Source organism: Carlito syrichta, unplaced genomic scaffold (assembly GCF_000164805.1).
Source record: "Carlito syrichta isolate Samal-C Ts95f unplaced genomic scaffold, Tarsius_syrichta-2.0.1 Scaffold305633, whole genome shotgun sequence".
Taxonomy (NCBI): Eukaryota; Metazoa; Chordata; class Mammalia; order Primates; family Tarsiidae; genus Carlito; species Carlito syrichta.
In genome coordinates, this window is record NW_007249729.1 from 478,318 (window position 1) to 498,961 (window position 20,644).

A 20,644-nucleotide genomic window follows, 5' to 3' on the forward strand; every position below is an offset into this window, starting at 1 on the left:
AAAAATCAGCCGGGCGTGTTAGCGCATGCCTGTAATTCCGGCTACTTGGAAGGCTGAGGCAGAAGGATCGCCGGAGCCCAGCAGGTCGAGGCAATGGTGGCCGGGAGCGGCCACTGCACTACAGTCTGGGCGACAGAGTGAGACTCCAACTCAAAAAAAAAATTAAACTTCTACCTATGTTTCCAAAATATCTGAACATAAACAGTAAGACTTCCAAATACTATTATATTCTAAGTTTATATTATAGTTTTATTCATTTTAATGGTATCTCTTACTTGTATAGCCTATAACTGTGTAAACTGACCCAAAATATATATTATTTTTTTTAAGTCAATACAAAACAAATTCTCTGTACATTCCCTGTAGGATTTGCCCATCATCTTCCAAACATTATATGCACTATAAACAAATGATTCAACTATAACACTTCAAAGGAACTTTTAAAACTACTGCGGATCCTCACAACATACAGAATTCCAACTTTTATGGATCTCAAGAGTTTTGTTTACATATTAGGTTTAGGTATCTCAAATTCTTTATCAAAAGCCTTGTTAACTGAGGAGGAGGGGGAAAAGTTGGTCTTACACTTTGATTTTATTTAATTTTTAAATTTTCCTGTGCCTCGAATCCATGAATAAGGGTTATGACTGGGGGAAAAAAATCTGGAAATTTCTGAATTTAAGCATCGAAGTCATTTATAGTTAATTAGCAGAAGTCAATAATGGTAAGTAAAATAACACATCATACTAAGGAAAACACTATAAGAACTCTTCACAAAAATCCTTTTCCTAACTCACTTATACACATGTAATTTTAAATGTTTAAATAAGCATGGAGGGAGAAACCTTATAAAAGACATAGTTGTATTTAGAAAATAAAAGTAATTTCCAGACAAAGGAATTTGTCTATAAAGTCCATCAAGTATAAATTGCATCTTTAAATAGATTCTTAGTGAAATTAATTTATGTTTTCAATAAATTACATACAGCTGATATCTCCAGGCCAATAGCCAGTTCTGGAACAACTGCAAAGTCACTCAAAATCCCCACCAACATACAATTATAAACTTCTGATACCTGTCAGAAACCTCTCCCTTTCTTTACCATTCAAAGGTTTCTTTGCAGCTGCTGCTTCATCTTCAACAGTTGCCACATAATCCAGCAATCTGGACACCAGCATAACAACCCAACTGATCATGGGAATATCTAGCACTCCTACACAGAGATGAGAGGGGGAAAAGAATCCAGTGACTTCAGGAGTCCTACTGAGGTCTGAGAAAATAATTTGGATAAAACATTTTACAAATCCAAAACATATCATAGCATTACTAACATGAATATTTATATATAATGAGCCTCAAAATTAGATACCTACAATCACAAATTGAGTAGAACATGGAGTCTAATAAAAGACCAATGCTTCGTGGTATGAAAACAGATTAAGTAAGGGTAGACGGAATCCAAGATATAATTTATTAACTAGAAAGCAAGGTATAAGATGCTATTCTTAGGCTCATGGGTGACTGAAATAAAACATCAAACTCTTATTAAATATACAATTCATATATAGTTCTTACAATGCATATGTCCTAAAGGTTTTACTCCTATAATAATTATTTTGCACAAATGTAACTCACTATCATTGACTAGAACAGCAATTGTGCCTTAAAGCTTTAACCTTTATAAAGGAGTTTTTCGTTATGATGGTATAGAAGAAAATATACTAAGTTCAATTAATGAAAAGGTAATCAATTTAAAAAGTAATTTCTATATGGCAGTCAATCACATGAAGGTTGTTCAATCTAAAATGTCTACATCATAAAAATACTAACAAAATGTGCTGCAGTGAATATTCAACTAAGTATTTCAGAGAAGATACTTTATACAAGTAACATTTATAAAAAGCTTATTTTTTACTAAGGAACACTGCTTTATATTAATACCTTCTGTCCTCCTATGCATGGGTAACTGTGGCTGAAGAGGTGATAGTAAATTATCCAAAAGATTAAGTAAGCTTTCTAATACTCCACTATTACTAAGTGATCTTTGACCAATGCAGGAAAGTAACATGAAGACCCTAAAAAATATATACAAAGAAAATATCCAGTAAGAATCAATTTAATTGTTCAATTTTTAAAATAGTTTACATTGAAATTTAACAGAGAAACAACAAAATGTATGCTTCTAAAAACAAAGATGTCAGACTCAGCAAGCAAGATGTGTATCTGATGGTATGTTAAAATTAGCTCTAACTATTGGTTATATTTTATAATGTTATCAACAAGAAACCAGGCACTTGGTGGAGAATGAAAGGATTCTGTTAGCCAGAAAACAACACATTTCACACATGAAGTAACAAAAACCTGACATGAAATATTTATGAACACAAATCTATGAACTTCACAGGTTCAAAGCGAAAACTAAGGAGTCTAATTAGATTACTTATAATCTTTCTCAACACAGAGCTGGGGCCCTTCACTGGGTGTCCCCAGAACCCTGAGAAGATCTCCTTTATTTTTGCCACGCTCAGTATGCACACAAACATGAATCTAAAATCTGACTAGTGACTGTAGGAAATACGAATTACTAATAACAAATACTGCCAATAGTTTCTGACCTACCTATCTTGTGGAAAGATGAGAAGCTGTTCCGAATTGTACAATTCCTGAAGAACATTAGAAAGAAACTGACCCCACCATCTTTCACCACCACAGAGCTGAACAAGCAGAAGACCGGTATGCAACCGTATCTTTGGGGTTCCGCTGATGCACAGATGTTTAAAGAGCTCTTCACAGGCCTGGGCATGAAACGTACTCTGCAAAACTGCAGGGACAGAGTGCCCTATCACAAGAAAAGAAAACAGTAAACTTTCCTGTTTAATTGTATGGTAGAAGAAGAGAATCGGCAAGCCTAGGTCTTTCTTATTTACTAGCAATCAGTAGACAGTTATATTCTATTTATGTTGCTATTTATTTACTCCTCATATGTAAATCGTTAATTGTTGAATACTTGAACTTAAGTCAATAACACTTCTTGTCTATGGAGGTGGAGATACCAGACAGCTGTGTGTGTGAGAATGTGTAATGATAAACAAATAGCTACTGGCCAGAAAATGATAGTTCTATATTAGTTTAGCAACCAAAAGTTTTCGCTGTTGAATTTTCAAGCAACACTAACTACTTTGCCAGTAGTACAATGATGTGCACATCAACAGCAGAAACCCAAAAGAAACACATCAAAAATTCATTTAAGAAATATTAAAAAGCCAGGCTCGGTGGCTCAGCCTGTAATCCCGTGCCTTTGGGAGGCTGAGGTGAGTGGATTGCCTGAGCCTGTAGGTTCAAGACCCGCCTGGGCAGCGAGACCTCATCTCTACAATAAATCAAAAAATCAGCCGGGCGTGGTAGCACATGCCTATAATTCCGGCTATTTGGAAGGCTGAGGAGGAAGGATTGCCGGAGCCCAGCAGGTCGAGGCTGCGGTGGCCGGGAGCAGCCACGGCACTCCAGTCTGGGCGACAGAGTGAGACTCCAACTCAAAAAAAAAAAAAAAAGAAATATTAAAAATAAAAGGATAAAATCGGTGATGCTAGACATATGTCATATTCACATTTTTTAAAAAAATGCTAAAATTAACAATACGCAGAGAATATTAACACAGATTCTAAAACATGCGACAAAAATCACACCAAAAATGTTCCCCACCTTTAAAGTACATAAGCCAAATACAAACCATTAGAAGAATGAAGAAGACTGAGCAAAGTATCCAGTAAGTATCGGATGATAGTACGCAACTGCTCTGTGGAAGACGCCTGAATGAAATCTTCTGGCTCTGATGTTTCACTCAATGTCTTGCGGCTTGCACCTAGAGCCACTCTGAGCCTCTGCACTGCATTGTGAGCCAAGTTTAGTTGAAGCTGAAGCTGAATGCAATCCTGATAAGCAGAAAACACTCTGCTGTCTTCCTCAACTGCCTTGTCTGGTTTTCGTAAAAAGTACTGTGCATTATTAGCACTGTTGAGAGGGGGAAGATCGATACTTTGCAGAAGAGTTTCCAGACGATGACAAGCCAAGTTATATCTATAAATAAAAAAATGAAGAAACAAAACAATTCCTGCCATGTTCGCTTGATATGCATGTACAAACCTAAGAATTAATTAAATCTCTTAAACATGTGAACAAAAAAACCATTAAAGGAGATACTTCCAGCTGGGCGCGGTGGCTCACACCTATAATGCTAGCACTTTGGGAGGCTGAGATGAGAAGAACCACCATGGGTTCGAGACCCACCTGGACAACTTGGTGAGACCTCATCTCTACAGTAAATCAAAAAATTAGCTGGGCATGGTGGCACATGCCTATAGTTCCAGTTACTTGGAAGGCTGAGGTAGAAGGACCGCCTAAACCCAGCAGGTCAAGGCTGCAGTGGCCGTGAGCATGCCACTGCACTCCAGCCTGGGCAACAGAGTGAGATTCCAACTCAAAAAAACAAAGAGTTACCCAGCTAGTAAGTACTAATAAATGGAGCCCATTATTTAATCACAATATTTTCAAGCACTATTACCGTAATGTGCTTGAGTCCTACCTCCCTCTGCTCTTTTCTGTACACCTATGAAAAGGTATTCCCTGACAGAAATACAAGCAAGACATTCTACACAACACGGAGTTTCAGTAAGATGAAAACCAGCACTTTACTACCAACCTGCACTGTATGTCCTCCTGTAGAGCAACCATCATTGCTAAGTGCTGGTCAATTTCTGGCTGGTTTGCAGATTCTCCCTCTCCCCGGAGAGGGTCGTGCATTAATTTCAGCTCACTTTCCCAAGGCAAGATATAGGTATGCCCATAGTAAAAACCTAAAGGGATTTTGGCTCTGGCATTTGTGCTTCCATAACGTCCAATGACAGTAATCTGAAATGAAAATTTATAAACATACGTACACATACATCCTCCACAATAAAAACCTGAGCAATGCACTTAAAAAGATATAGTTGTATACTTTTTAATTATATGTTTGAGAATTGTTTATAACTTATCAGAGACACAGAAAGCAAATCAATTCACTTTCTTGAAGTTTCTCACCTTCATAAACCTGCACACAGGAGGTGGAATTAAGTCATGAAGAATTAGTGAATGGGTGCTTATGTCAGTTGCCACTACCAATCGTCTTCCATCCACCTCTTCTCCTAACGTCCAAATGTCAATTGATAAAGAGGCCAAGTCTCCACAAGTGGGAATCAATACATCTGTCAACAATATAGGTCTACCAAAATCCAAAGTCACAAATCTCCTTGCTCCTATGAGAGAAAGAGAGAGAAAAAGTTGACCAAAAACATATCAATTAACCAAATGATATGCTCCAAAACAGTATGGAGCACTCCTCTTAAAATATGAAATCTACTCACTAAACTACAAACAAATAAGAGGAAAAGTAAATAAGTAAAAATGGCCTTGCAACCCCTCATTTAAAATTTCTCTGAAATCCCAGTCTATACTAGTGTTGAATTCCAAGACTTATGTCAAAAATTACAAGACATGCTGGACACAGCAGCATATGCCTGCAGTCTGTTACTCAGGGGGCCGAGGCAGGAGAACTGCTTGAGCCCAGGAATTGGAGAGTGCAGAGCACTATAATTGCTCCTATGACTAGCTATTGTACTCCAGCCTGGGCAACACAGTGAGACCCCCACCTGTTAAACTAAAAAACAAAACAAAATAAAAAACCCACCAAGAATAAGACAGTTATAATGAAAGCAATCTAGAAACTATACACACAAATTTTATTAAAACATTAGAGTCTAAAATAATTAAATCACAAAAAGTAGTTTGTAATCGGAAAGTACCAATCTGCTCTTTTTTTCAGCCACTGGCCTTCCTCCCCCCACCCCTTAATTTCACAACTAGATGCATTTAAAATGCCAAACTGTGTTATTTGACTTTAGTTTTCTTAAGCCTCACTGAACTTTTTGTGAAGTTGCCTACTGTACTGGGGTTAAGACGCAAAGTGACAGTGACGCTGAAGTCCTAAGTGGTCAAACTACCACTGGAGAATGCCCTGGGAAGGCTCTCTGATGGATCTCAAACAGTGATTTTCCCCAAGATGGATTTATCACCATCTCTTCAGCTCAATCCAGATGAAACAGATGAAGAAAGAGCAGAATTGCACTGCTTGTCTCACACACATTAAATGGAGAAGCAGATCATAATATCAAAAGTCTTTCTCTTCTCACAGTTAGTAACATTTTATAGTGAAGGGAAAACAACTAAATTAAACTTCTAGGAATAGTGCTCATCTCAACAAAGTTAGTTTAAAAGAAAACAAGGCAATCACCAATACTTTACTAAAGGGAAACACTATTAAAATACCAACAAAGAACACAGCTCTCCTCCTCAGGAGGCTTATATGCTGTGGTCATTTCCACAAACAAAAAACCAAAACGCAGTGGAAACAACGGCTCATCTTCGTAAGGCCAGGGAAGAGCACATTTTTCATTCTAAGTGTTATAAAGTCCTAATGCTGTTTTACCAATGAATGATTCGTCAGGCAGAAAATACCATAAAACTTCTATTTTAGCTTTCAAACTCCCTCTTCCAAAAAGAAAACACCACACTGCAATAAAGCAAATATAGCTTAATTCTTCACTTAATGAAAAGTGCTACAGCGTACACCACATCCATGTCACTTCCCGAAGCATTTTGCTGAAGTCTACTTCTGCTCAAGCACAGAACAGTCGGTAGAATGATAAAGCAGAAACTGCCTACAGCTTGTTCGTCAACATGCTCCTACTAAAAGCACCTATCTCAACCTCAGTTTCTGGCATACAGGACAAACGTAGGTAACATTTAAACTATTCAGAAACAAGGAAGTGCTATCACTCAGCTACAAAAAGCGTAGTTCTGTCCTCTCAAGAAACAGTTCAAGTATATGAATGCTAGTTTTAGGAATACTCCCTGAAGTGTAATTTCTAGAGTAAGGTAAGTCCACCTGAAGGCTTAGGCTTAAGAAGGCCAGCAGACGAGACAAGAGAGATATGTTAAGAAAGTCCAAGATTACCTGAATGCATTCGCTCTATAATAATGGACTGGTGAGGTGGAGGCTGGAGAAAGTGTGAAGCATGAGAGATCGCAAGGGCTAGACCAGAACCAAGTGGATTCTAAAAAAGAAAAAAGTACAACTATATATTGATATGACTCTTGTTCCATACAAACTACTGACTGCAATGTCAAATTAATACATTTCTTTTCTTGATGGATATTCTGTAATAGTTTAAAGAAGAAACTAATCTAATTTGATCTATCGAGTTGGTATTTTAAAAAACGTTGCCTTCTACAGTCAGAGTACACGTCAAAATATGTCCAAATGTCTAAACCAACACCTATTCAAAACATAATTTACCATTCTGGACTTGCTGGAATTTTTGTTATGTGCAGTAAGATTGACAGCTGGGGGATCAATGACTGAGCCTGGGAAGAGCTGGGCAAGTTCGGCATTGATCACAACGGAAACGGCTTCGTTGGGCGGAGTGAGTGGTGGAGTCATAAAAAGAGGTGTTGTTTTTGGAGTGGGTGGAATAACGTCGGATGGATGGATGAAGAATCCAGGGGCAGCCACTGGGTTGGAAGGCACAGAGTTGTGAACAGGACCTACTGTGGGTGCTGCTGATGCAGCTGCAGCCGCTGCAGCAGTTGTCTGATGTAACTTGGCTTCCAGCTTCGCTTTCTGTAAAAGGAAGAAACGGAACACATATGGACTAATCCTGCCTACCTACGTGTGGGGAATACTACACGGGTATCTAACAGGAAGATACACTTAATTAACTAGATCCTACTTAAACAAAGATGAAACTCATGAAAACTGAATTCAACATGCTATACAAGAACATACTTAAAAAAAATCTAACAAAAAATATCTTGTGCATCTGGGAACTAGGACTTCAAAACCAAGGTGAAGAGAGAGCAGAATTAAATGTAAGTATGGAAACGCAGCTCTGCTCAAAGCAAAATGTCATCAGGAAACGGGTTCTCGTGTTGACTATCCGCATGCAATTTGTCATCTGGAATTGCCACTGACTCATTTAGACCACGATGAAATATATAAAACGTGTCATCATTACTAAAGTTTAAGTTACTTTACTTTAATTGATCTTTAAGATGTTGTTTTGGGTTCTATACTCCATGAAAATAGTAACTGGTGACTGTGATGTTTGATCAAAAATGTTTAAACAGAGAATGGATTTTACAAAAAGCATTAATCATATGCCCTCAAATATGTATCAAAGGAAATACATTCATATAATCACAACAAATTTAAATATATCACAAAGACTTTACCTCAATTTTTGTCGAAAATGATTAGCTCAGATCGGTCAACCTACTTCCTTTACGAAAACAAGGTCATTTTACAGTACTTTTTCAGCTTTTGAAGTTTAGAGACAGCATGAACAAAGAGCCAAATGGTCTCCAACCTGTTGCTGAAGCTTCAAAAGCTGCTGCTGTTTCTCTTGCAGCACCTGCAGCTGTTGCTCGGCTGAAGCCATTGCATGAGAGAGAGACTGCAAAGCTACCTGGGCTGCGGAACTCAGGGCTGTCGAGGCTTCCCCAACTGTCCCAGATGATAGTCCACCTACTGCAGGAGTAACCCCGAAGGAACTCACTGGCACAAGATGAGGGGAGACAAAAGACAAGAAACACCAGGATGAAGAAAAGGTTATCGAGAAAAACATATTCAAGTATCTGACACTATATTGACACTAAAACTATAGCAAATTTTCATTTTTAAAAAGGAATCTGGAAAGTACATTATTTACACATACTCAATGGTAACAGTGTGTTTGTGTGTTTGTTTATCGTCAGACAGGCTAATGTGCTCGTGTCGTAACAAGGTTTGAGGGCGGCACATCTCACACATGCACGTGAACACCAATCATCACACTTATAAACTACAAAAGAATCTGAGAAAAGCATATTTATAAGACTAGTATTCGAGATCTGGAAAATCTAGGTATGATTTCTGGAGCAAAGAAAAACTAGAGTCAGTAATACTGTTAAGCTTACACGTATTTTTGATACCAAAGAAATTTCACTTATTTTTATTTATGTGACCATTAAAAATAAAAGTAATTTTTTTTTCAGAGCCAGGTTCTTGCTCTGTTGTCCAGGCTGGAGTGCAGGGCTAGACTCATAGCTCTCTACAGCCTCAAACTCTTGGGCTCAAGCTATTCTCTTGCCTCAGCCTCCTAAGTAGCTGGGATTACAGGCATGTGCCACCACACCTGGCTATTTTGTTTTTTCCATAGACATGGGGTCTGGCTATGTTGCCCAGGCTGTTCTCAAATTTCTGGCCTCAAATGAACTTCTGACCTTGGCCTCTCAAAATGCTGGTAATTACAGGCATGAGCCATTGTGCCCAGACTGAGAGTAATCTTGTTATACAATTTGAGTATAAGAAACAAACTTAAATTTTATTACGTTTTTGTACAGTGTTAACATGCCCCTCCCCTATTCATTGAAAAAGCTTAAAAAAAGAAAAAACCTTCAACTATAAGAATATCATTTAAAAAAGAGAGATACGTATTTCCTTATTTTAAAACTTCGCCAAGACAGAGGTAAGGCCTGCACAGAATATGTAAGACAATGTGCCACTGTCCACGCCCAGAACACTAAAACGGAGATGAGCATATCCCACACTGCAAATCGAGCACACATGCTTAGTCATGAACACTGTCATTAAAAAAGGTTTTGCGAAACCTACAAGTAAAGACATTTCCTGGACTTTCCTTTTCAATGTTATTCAAATATATATTATAAAAGGATCCTTTCTCCATGAAATATCTGCCAATATTTATTAAAAATGCTTGGAAAAGCTGAGATAAAAACTTATTTCAAGCTTAATCCAACAGGTCAGCAAAAAACAAAAGGCAGAACCAACTTTATTAACAGTGCAAATATTTATCCTATAATAGGCCTCTGCAGAAAGTGACACTCAGAAAAAGACAACCAATATCTTGTATGCATTACCATGTGGCACTGTTTCAATGAGTGACTATAATTCACCACATGAACAACGCTATGAGGTAGATATCATGACTCCCTTTTTAGTTGATTAAGAAGGCTCAGAGAAACTATACTTGAACTGAGAAGGGGAGAGCTGAGATCAGCACCAAGGGCCATGTGAAGCCAAAGACAGTGTCAGGCAAGGTGTTAAGCATGGAACTTTCAACTCATCTGATCTTGGCAAGGAAAAGCTCCAGGTACTATTATATTATTATATATATTAGGTACTCTTATAATCCCATTTATAGATAATGAAACGAAAGGTGAGGGAAGTAATGTAATTTGCTCTTAAGTAGTGGAAATGGAGAAAATCCAGGCAATCTGAGAGCCAAACTTTTTAACATCTAACACAGACTATACTGTGCCAGAATTCTCATAAGCTTTTTAAAACGTAAGCTATAATAAACAAGATACCAATAACAATAAAAATGGTGCATATCCTCAAATTAAAAGTTTCCCCATGTGAAAAACAAATTGAATTACCACTCATTACAGTACAGGCATACCGCACACTTCACTACCATGAATTCAACTATATAAGCCTCAAGGAAAGCATACTCATCTCTTACGTAACACACGGGCCCTCAAAATTCATCTGCACCTTCTGGTGCTCCACTAAAGCAATAGTTATTAATTCTAACTCTCGAGGGGACACTAAATATAAGCGACACATCACTCATAAGTGCAGAGTAAACATTACTAAGCATGCATGGAATATTTATAAAAATTAACCCTCTACAATTCCCAGCAAATGTTGCAAGATTAATGATCTGAGTATTTCTTTTGGCCGCACAAAACATGAATAAAATCAAAAGCGAAATGAGGAACACTTACTGAAGCTGAATACGAAACACCCTAGGAAGCCACGAATGAACATCTACACTCATGTCCAAGGGAGGCACTAACGATTGACATCCCACAATGATACAACTCAAATGGCTCTTACAGCACACAAACCAACAGTGAACACATAAATTTTGTTTCATTGAGATAATGCAATGCTAAATATCAATGAAAAAGAACCAACTTTCTACATGCAATTATATACAATATCATACAGCACTGACAAGAAGGCAGATAAAATATATACATATGCACAATTCTGTATTTTATAGACCCTATTCAACCAGTGTTCAAGAATGCAGGATAAAGTAGTTATTCAAAGAAACAAAGAAAAACCATGTAGTGAATATTCTAAAAGGCTGATGTTTAGCTTTTGTAGAGAATGAGGAAGAAATAAATGCAGGTAATCGTGAAGACACCTTTTGGGTTGCTAGAAATATTGTTTTTTTTTGTTTTGTTTTGTTTTTTGTTTGTTTGTTTTTTTTTTTTTGAGTTGGAGTCTCACTCTGTCGCCCAGACTGGAGTGCAGTGGCCGCTCCCGGCCACCGCAGCCTCGACCTGCTGGGCTCCGGCGATCCTTCCGCCTCAGCCTTCCAGGTAGTTGGAATTACAGGCATACGTGACCACGCCCAGCTGATTTTTTGATTTATTATGGAAATGAGATCTCGCTGCCCAGGCGGGTCTCGAACCCGCGGGCTCAGGCAATCCACTCACCTCAGCCTCCCAAAGGCGCGGGATTACAGGCTGAGCCACCGAGCCCGGCGAAATATTGTTTTTTTACTTAACTGGTGATTACAAAGATAATTTGTATCATGATAAACTGCTGGTGTATGCAACTGCTTTCTGCACTTTTCTACGTGGCTATTGTATTTTAATATAGTGATATGTTTCCAAAAAGCAAACAGGAAGCAGAGAGACTATAGTCATCTTTCAGCTCCTTATAACCACTAGTCAGGACTTTGCCCTAACATTTCATAAGAGTCCCCTTGCTGGCAGTAGTTTTGGCCTGGGTAGAACACAAAGGTGATTTCATGTACACACATGGACTGACTCTGGAAAGACAAGAAACTGGCTCCACTGCTTGTGCTGCAGGAGGGGAAACAGGTCGGGAGAATTAAGGAATACTTTTTTGAACCTAATTTTTTTATCCTTTAAAAACTGCACGTTTTGGCTGGGCTCGGTGGTTCAGCCTATAATCCCAGCATTTTGGGAGGCCGAGGTGAATGTATTTTCTGAGTCCACAGGTTCGAGACCAGTCTGGGCAACTTGGTAAGACCTCATCTCTACAATAAATCAAAAATTAGCCGGGCATGGTAGCACGCGCCTGTAGTTCTGGCTACTTGGAAGGCTGAGGTGGAAGGATCACCGGACCCCAGCAGGTCAACACTGCGTGCCACTTCTCCAGCCTGGGCGACGGAATCAGACATCAACGCAAAAAAAAAATTGTATGTTTTCTGAAAACATTACTTATTAAAACACATGAATTTTCTTAAAATAAAATAAAGATCCAGGTTACTTAATGTTAGGACAGTTCTAAGAAAAGGCTTGATTTATAAATAGTTCTTCTGGATGCTCAATTTTTTCACTGCACGTTTCTATTCCAGTGTAAATGCAAAAATTTCTACAAAATGTCCAAGAAAATAAAAACAAATACAAATTAACTTTGACCCTTCTAGAATCTGTATATAGAGGAAATGTTCAATTTTATTTAAAAAGTTCTTCATCACTACATAAGCTATGATTTTCACTTACTGGTTACTTCTACAATTAGAAGTTACAAGGCAATTCTGAATTAAAAGACATTAAGATAAAGAACTGAAAAATGCCCTTTAAAACCCCTTGACACTCTGCAGACAAGTGCAAGACTAAGTTTTTCATGATTTCTCATGTAAACTGTTTTTGCTTTTTGTTAAACTGTTGAACAAAGTAAGATGACACCCACTTACACAAAATGACCAACAGCAGAATTACCTCAAAATAATATTCAAGTCCTTCAGTGACTGTATTTCAGACATGAAACCATAAACCGATCTTCTTAATTATAAAAACTTCAATTATATGTGCCACAATAGAAATAACTAATAAGCACTGATCTTACTATGTGAGAGAAGAAAAAAATCATGGAAAATAAACAAGTTTCCACTGATTAATAGTTGAAAACTTAATTTTTAAGTGATGGTATTTACTTAAAACATCAAAACCACCACATATTCAAAAAGTCTAAATACTCTTTCAGATACTGAAAGTTGCTTAAAACTAGTTGGAAAAACAGTATTTGCTCTTAACTCAAACACACTGACCACTTTAAATGCAAGAAATAACAAAACTATATCACAGACAAAAAAGATTGGTCATCAGTTGATGACTGTTGAAGCTCGATAGTGGAAACATGGAGTCTATTTTTACTCTTCCTTCTATTTCTGTTATGTTTTTAATATTTTCCAAATTAAAAAGCTTCCAAAAATGCACACACATAAGAACAAAAGGATTTAAAACCGTGTTTTAAGTGGGGAAGGGAGGGGAGAAACCTATAAATTAATGTAGCAAAGAATATAAAACTATTAAGCATATTTCCCCAAAATGTCCCTCCCATAAATAAATTTCCACATAACATGAAGCAATGAAACATACAGAACAGATGTTGATATACTTACGTATCACTTTATTACGTATAAAGTATATAATAAAAGAAGGTATATACCAGTAAACGTACTTGCATCATCCCTTTCTATTCTGGTTCCATCACTAGTTGACACACAGGTAAAGTGCAGGGGCTCAACTTCTAGAAGTCCAGTAAGGGATGTGAAACTTCCCTCAGCAGCTGTACAACTACTGACCTTTCCATTTCCTAACACAGAAAAAAGACAAGTCTTATGTGAAGATAATCTTACAAAGGTAATAGTCACGACATACATAATTGTATAACTTTTACACAGTGTTTCCACAATGGACTTGGTATTAAAAAAACTGACAAAACAGTAGACACCAGTCTCTATGCTACAAAGCAGATTTGCATAAAAGCAACGTAGCAGCCCTTCACATTCATCAGGAACATGAGTAATCATTTTCTATAAAATGAAACATACATTCAGTAACAAGTGATTTCTATATCACATGGGGAAAAAAATCTAAAAACCAGGTACTGACATTATCTATCAGCCAATCTGCTGAGCAAGTATAAAATCAGAATATATTCTATGACGTCAATTGTATAAATGTAAGACTCTTAAAAAGAACTAATGAAACATTTTAAAATATTAAAAAGATTTAGCAATACGTATTTCCTTGTATTTCGTATATATTATCAATTTCCTAGGTTTTATAACTTTACAGTCAAAAAAATAGTTTAAGCAAATATAAGTAGTTTTAAAAAGAAAAAGAAAACACACATGGCCACAACTACATGACCACTAAAACCACAGCAAGACGATGGAGGAAAAAACATGAAAGTGTTCACAGTGACTGTGTGTGAGCTGAATGAGCAAGGATTATATTCACTACTTTCCAAGTCTTCTGGAAACTACTTTCCAAGTTTTCCTTTCAACAGAATTCTTTAGGAGAAAAAGTAGTACAAAAACCAGAGATGAAAACAACAGGAAGACATAAAAAATGTCATCAATAGCTGAATGACTGTCAAATGCAAGAATAAACTGTCATAACCTTGTTTTCCAATGTCACACTGATGGCCAGCCTAGGGCCTGACACAAGTTCACAAAAATGTTTATTGCACACTTACTCAACTTAAGAATTCAGAGATCAAAGACCAAAAGGGTAGGCCTCAGTCCGCATGAAGTTTCTATGTTACTAGTTACCAGGCACTGAACAACTACCTCTACAAGTGAACTTAAAAATAAATACACACAAGATCATACTTAAGAGAAATTTAAAGAACTAGAAAGTCAAAGGGCGATAAGTCCTAAGTCACAGAGTAATCAAATGAATCCCTGATGAAATGATGGAGTTCAAGGGAAAAATAAGAGACTTCCATGTACTTATTCTCTCGAAATGGGAGGAGCCAGGCATGAGCATGAGTGGAATGCCCAGAGCAGGAAGCAACATGGCACATTCCAGGAAGTGAAAGAATGAAGTGTCCGGAGGAGTAGCTCTCAACCCTAAAATCTACACACGTAAGTTTAAAATCTCTATTTTTTTCTTTTCTTCACCTATCTGGAGTAATCCTTCAATTTTTCTTTTTTTTTTCTTTTTAATTTTAAAGATGTGGGTTGCAATTAAGGGTTAGGAATACAAATGTTCATTATGCAGACAACCTTGTTGAGGTGTGCCTCCCCCTTTCCCAGGCAGATTCCCACAACTGCCAATCCTGCTTCCCCGCCCCCCTCCTAGCAATTTCCTGTTACTGCCAATCCTTTTCTCATAGTAGTAAGATAACAGTTCAAGGTCCTCTTATAAGTGAGAACATGTGATACTCGGTTCTTCGTTTCTGTGAAAGATCAGTCAGTAGTATAGACTCTAAGTCTATCCCCAAGAGAATCTGTCAAAAATCTCCTTGCACTGATAAGGGACTTTGGCAAAGTCTCAGGGTATAAAATCAATGTGCAAAAGACAGTCGCATCTCTATACACCAACAATAAACAAACAGAAACCCAAAAAAAAGCACAATCCCATTCACAATAAACAGAAAAAAAAATCAAACACTTTGGCATCTTCCTAACCAGAGACACGAAAGACCTTTACAATGAAAACCACAAAACACTGCTCAAAGAAAGTTTAAAAACTTAACGAACTTTGAAGAGCTTTCATTCATGTTGACTATACTGATATTTACCATACTAGAAATTTAATAATAATAAATAAATTCATTAACTGTTAGAAGAAATAGCATAATCTGATGAAAAATAACTATTCGATAGCAAAAATAATTTGATGAGAAGAGAGACAAAAACTTTACCTATTCAAAAACCTCTTTAAAATCTGGCTTATCAGAGGATCGGCGGATTCTCCTCTGCATTGAACATGTTGGTTTGGAAGAAGTATGTAAAAAAATCTGGCCCAACAACAATGCGTACTTGAAAGAGGAATATTTTAATAGTCTTGCATATTCAAAACTTTGACAAGCAGTAGTTTCTTAAAGATTAGTTACAACATGGCATCTGAGATCTTACTGATGAACTCAAGCTCTATGACATTAAGATCAATTGGTGTAGCCGGGCTCGGTGACTCAGCCTGTAATCCCGCGCCTTGGGAGGCTGAGGTGAGTGGATTGCCTGAGCCCGCGGGTTCGAGACCCGCTTGGGCAACTTGGTGATACCTCATCTCTACAATAAATCAAAAAATTAGCCGGGTGTGGTAGCGCACGCCTGTAGTTCCAGCTACTTGGAAGGCTGAGGCGGAAGGATCGCCAGAGCCCAGCAGGTCGAGGCTGCGGTGGCCAGGAGCGGCCACTGCATTCCAGTCTGGGCGATGGAGTGAGACTCCAACTCAAAAAAAAAAAAGATCAATTGGTGTACCTTGTACTATTAAAAGAACCTTTTACTCATGCACAATGATAATCATCATGCACTGATTATTTGGAAAATACTGACACACCATAGTATACACATTTTATAATATAATATTAGCAAGTTACACTCACTAATATCATCAGACACCATCAGAATTCTTTACATACTGGAAAGCTATCAAGGTCATTGTGGAGAAAAACAAAAATTGCAATTTCTTCTTAAAAGCTCTACTTTTAATATTGCCAACAATTATAATCAACTTCTCCCAGGCTATTTTCATTCAGTTTTCAGAAAATATCTGCCAAATAATTAAGTATGAATGAGAATCATATTCCTCGTCTGCCACTATTGCAAATAAAAATGGCATCCTATGAAACAAGCTTATAACTCAATTATGCAAATATATTTTTCCCTGAAACAACCATGGTATTTCAACATGTAGCAGAAGTGTTTTAAGCATAATTCCCATTTCATCACAGAATATTTAAAAGATGTGACCTCATGGATTCAGAATTTAATAAAATTAATAATTTTTATTGGATTATCAAGGATAACTGAAACTGACATACTTCTATTTCAAGTGCACACTGAATAACACCATGCTTTTGCACAAGTACAAATGTCAATGAAGTGAAAAAGACATTCTATTATCATAATGGCCAGGCATGGTGGCTCACGACTGTAATTCCAACACTCTGGAAAGCCAAACAGAGATAACTGTCTGAGACCAGTCTGGGCAACTTGGCAAGACCTCACCTCTACAATAAATCAAAAAAATTAGCCAGGCATGGTGTTACATGCCGGTAGTCTCAGCTACTCGTGAGGCTGAGGCAGAGGATCAAGGCTGCAGTGAGCTGTGATCATGCCACTGCATTCCAGCGGGGGCGACAGAGTGAGACCCTGGCTCAAAAAAAATTAAAAAAAAAAAAAAATTAGAAAAAGAAAATAGTATTGACCCTGTGGATCCCCTTAAACGATTTCAGGAACCCTGAGGGGGTCCATACACCACACTTTAAGAATCACTGGGTCAAAGAAGACTGGCAGGAACAAGATTAGGTGGCAAGAGAAAGAGAACCAATCATGCAGGACATGCCCTGTTAGAGACTTTGAACTTCAGTAACGGGAATTTAAATAGTCTTTTAAGGCACAAGATAGAATAAATGGGTTTTCATTCAAAGAAGAGCGCATTCATTTTCATGTGGAGAACGTACTGAAGTGAGGCAAGGGCAGACGCAGGATGGCCAGGTTCAAGATGACTGTGGTTTATACTGTAACTACATGGTCATGAGAGGTAAGAGAGTGAGCAGATCTGACATACAATCAGCATTCTATATCCACAGGTTGAGCGTCCATGGATCCAAATTGGACAGTTGTGTCTGTAATGAACATGTCCAGACATTTTTCTTGTCACTATTCCTTAAGCACTACAGTATAAAAACTTATTTACATTGCATTAGGTATTATAAGTAATCTAGAGACACCTTAAAGTATACATGGGAAAGTATGTGAAGATTATATGAAAATAATACACCATGCCATTTCATATAAGGGACTTGAGCATCTGCAGACTTTGATTTTCGTGGGAGGTCCTGGACCCAATCCCCTACGGATGTCAAGGGATGACCGTATGCACTGATGAGAAAATAGGTATGATCTGATGATAGCCTCAATGTGAGGGAGAAGTAAGATATATGTATCAAGGATGACATTAAGATTTCTGGCTTGTGCCATGGATGCCATTAACTGAGAAACGGAATGCTACAGAAGGACTACTGACGAGAAACAAGATGATGCAACATTCACATGGAGACGTGTCATGATTTCTAAGTCCCTTCTCCTGAATCTTCTTTATTATTTACAGATTTGACTGTCTCAGAGTTTGACCTGACCCTTAAGGTTTCTTTCTCACACTTTGACCCTAAGGGTCTCTCTCCTTCCATCTTAAGGTACACTGAAGGCATCTATATCTCCAGTTCCAGCCACTCCTCTGAGTTCTAATCATAAACTGCAATGGCCTAATTCCTATGTTGCCTGAATAAGAGAAAGAAGATGGTAAGATGGGCATAAGGTAATCAGAACCTAAGTCATCAAACAGAATGATACCACATACATTCAGCAGCACAAGTCATTAAAAAGTGTGACAGACCAGCAAGTGTAGTATGAGTTTTCAATAAAAAAAAAGAATGAGTTATGTGTTGCAAACAAGTCTAAATAGCTAAACATCTAGTTAACAATGGAAACCTAAGAGGGTGGAAAGGTTGGAGTTGAGGCATTTTACATTTTATTTATAATTGTATATTTGATTTTTTAATTTTGCTTTTCTCATAATTCATAAGTTACTTTACAATAAACAAAACTGAATTTAACCTCCAGAACTTATGTTTAATGTGGTAATTATCTTGATGTGCTTGCAAATAAGTTTTCTAACATTCTGATTTACTATCAACACTTGAAGTAAGCGTAATTAGATAGAATTTTTTTAAATGGTCATTGTTTCACTTAACAAAAATAAACACCAAACTCTAGCACTTGAAAAGATTATACAAATGGTGTTATACATCCAGTCCTAAAAGCATATTTGTTAGAGGGTATAGGATACATGTAATATACACAAAGCTATCAGGAGAAAGACAGTAGATGCTTTTTCTTTCTGTATCCTTGCTTATTACAGTAAGTATTTTTAAAACATAAAATATCACGTTCTTTAACCTTATAAAAACAGCAAAAGTACATCAAAATGAAAATCGAATTGTAAATAGTCTCTTATGAGCATTTAAATTGTATTGACAAAATAAAAACAAAACAAAGTCACAAACCTTTCAAAGTTAACAAAAATATGTGTTTGGTTGTTTTGGGGGGGAAAGTGGAAATTAACAAATTAAGGTCAATAGTTTAATGACTCATAAATGTTAAGGTTAAGATCTAAGGAATTTTAGTTCTCTAGAGACAAAACGCAGCAACTACTCTCGGTCAAATGGAACTTAAATTCAAGATACAGCATTCAGAACTTCCTTTAATAAAAGGATTCACTACCTGAAAGGACATCTGATAAATCAATTTCATCTGACTGGACACCAATGTTGCTGTTGTACACATTTTTACAAGAAGAGCCACTCATCTCCAAATCAAAGAGGACTGGATCAAATGGTGAGCTATATAATCCATATCTGAAAAATAAAATAATATACTAACAATTTTCCTGTCAGCCATCTAATTAACAAATTACCTGTTTGTTTCGTTTTAAAGACAATTTGACTCACAGAGCAGAGAGTGATACTAATCAGATTTGACCCATTGCTATCTCTTAATTCATCATGTTAAAAGTTTCAGAAACATAATCAGCAGGTAGAAGAATATTAGTTAAGGGGAATAGCAATTTACATAATGGCACCTATAAAGATGTAACAGAGAAACAGACCACATTAAATTCTTCCATCCACGGAATGTCACTTTTTATTATTAAATATAATTAGCCCTCTGAATAATAATAAATAATACGACTTATACAAGAGTATAATTTCAGAAAAAAAACCAAGGGAAAAGAAAACTTCAGGCTAGTATCATTTAGAACAAGGTAAAGCATAAGTTAAACATATCTTTACCAAAAAAGCAGTGTGCTCAGCATCCATACATATTAAATAACAATTCTGTGCAAATGTGGTATCATGCCCAGAATAGCCTGTTATCAGCCATCACATATGCCAAAGTACCTTGTCTGGAGTAACGCCTCCATTGGTGTCAGTCGGTCCTGCAACTGTCTGGACACTGCAGTGAGCAGAGATGCACAAGTTGTACTACACCCAGCCAGATCCTCATCCTTAACATAATTCAGTAAGACAAAATACCAGTAGACAGAACCTGGAAACAACAACAAAATGAATGTTTACTTTTCCTCCTTTTTCTCTAACAAAGAAAATTTAAGATTACATATTTATCAGTACACCTCTTTTTGCTCGGAAGATATTCCATTCCCCTGGGAAGAAAATCTTTAAAAAGACAAGTTACAAAGGAAGACCAACTCCTTGGAGGGCTCAAAGAAGACAGTGACAATATAAACCAAACCCAGAGCCACAGTCTCACACTAAGAATATCAAATATATATTTTTGAGAGGTATCTCAAGTTAACATAGACAGTTTGGTATACATTTTGGAACAGCTGAAAAAGTGAAGACGCTACAGGTCCTCCAAGTCATCCTTCCTAAAACACTGTGTCTGTAGTAAAATTTTCTAGAGCACCGGATGGCAGACAGCTTCAAATAGCACACTTTAGCAAGGGACTATGGGAGGA

General features: G+C 37.2%; 1 protein-coding gene across 1 annotated transcript in view; it reads right to left on the reverse strand.

The window, feature by feature from the left end:
- The window catches only part of BIRC6 (baculoviral IAP repeat containing 6), a 165,619-nt gene that overhangs the window by 132,508 nt on the left and 12,467 nt on the right, over window positions 1-20,644 (reverse strand). Inside the window, exons 10-21 of the mRNA XM_021714362.1 lie at window positions 20,067-20,214; window positions 19,390-19,523; window positions 13,596-13,742; window positions 8,464-8,651; window positions 7,395-7,718; window positions 7,053-7,152; window positions 5,081-5,295; window positions 4,701-4,909; window positions 3,732-4,078; window positions 2,621-2,840; window positions 1,943-2,076; window positions 1,077-1,214 (exon numbers count right to left, since the gene is read on the reverse strand). Coding sequence (XP_021570037.1) covers window positions 1,077-1,214; window positions 1,943-2,076; window positions 2,621-2,840; window positions 3,732-4,078; window positions 4,701-4,909; window positions 5,081-5,295; window positions 7,053-7,152; window positions 7,395-7,718; window positions 8,464-8,651; window positions 13,596-13,742; window positions 19,390-19,523; window positions 20,067-20,214 — 2,304 coding nt within the window. The remainder of the gene's footprint in view (window positions 1-1,076; window positions 1,215-1,942; window positions 2,077-2,620; window positions 2,841-3,731; window positions 4,079-4,700; window positions 4,910-5,080; window positions 5,296-7,052; window positions 7,153-7,394; window positions 7,719-8,463; window positions 8,652-13,595; window positions 13,743-19,389; window positions 19,524-20,066; window positions 20,215-20,644) is intronic.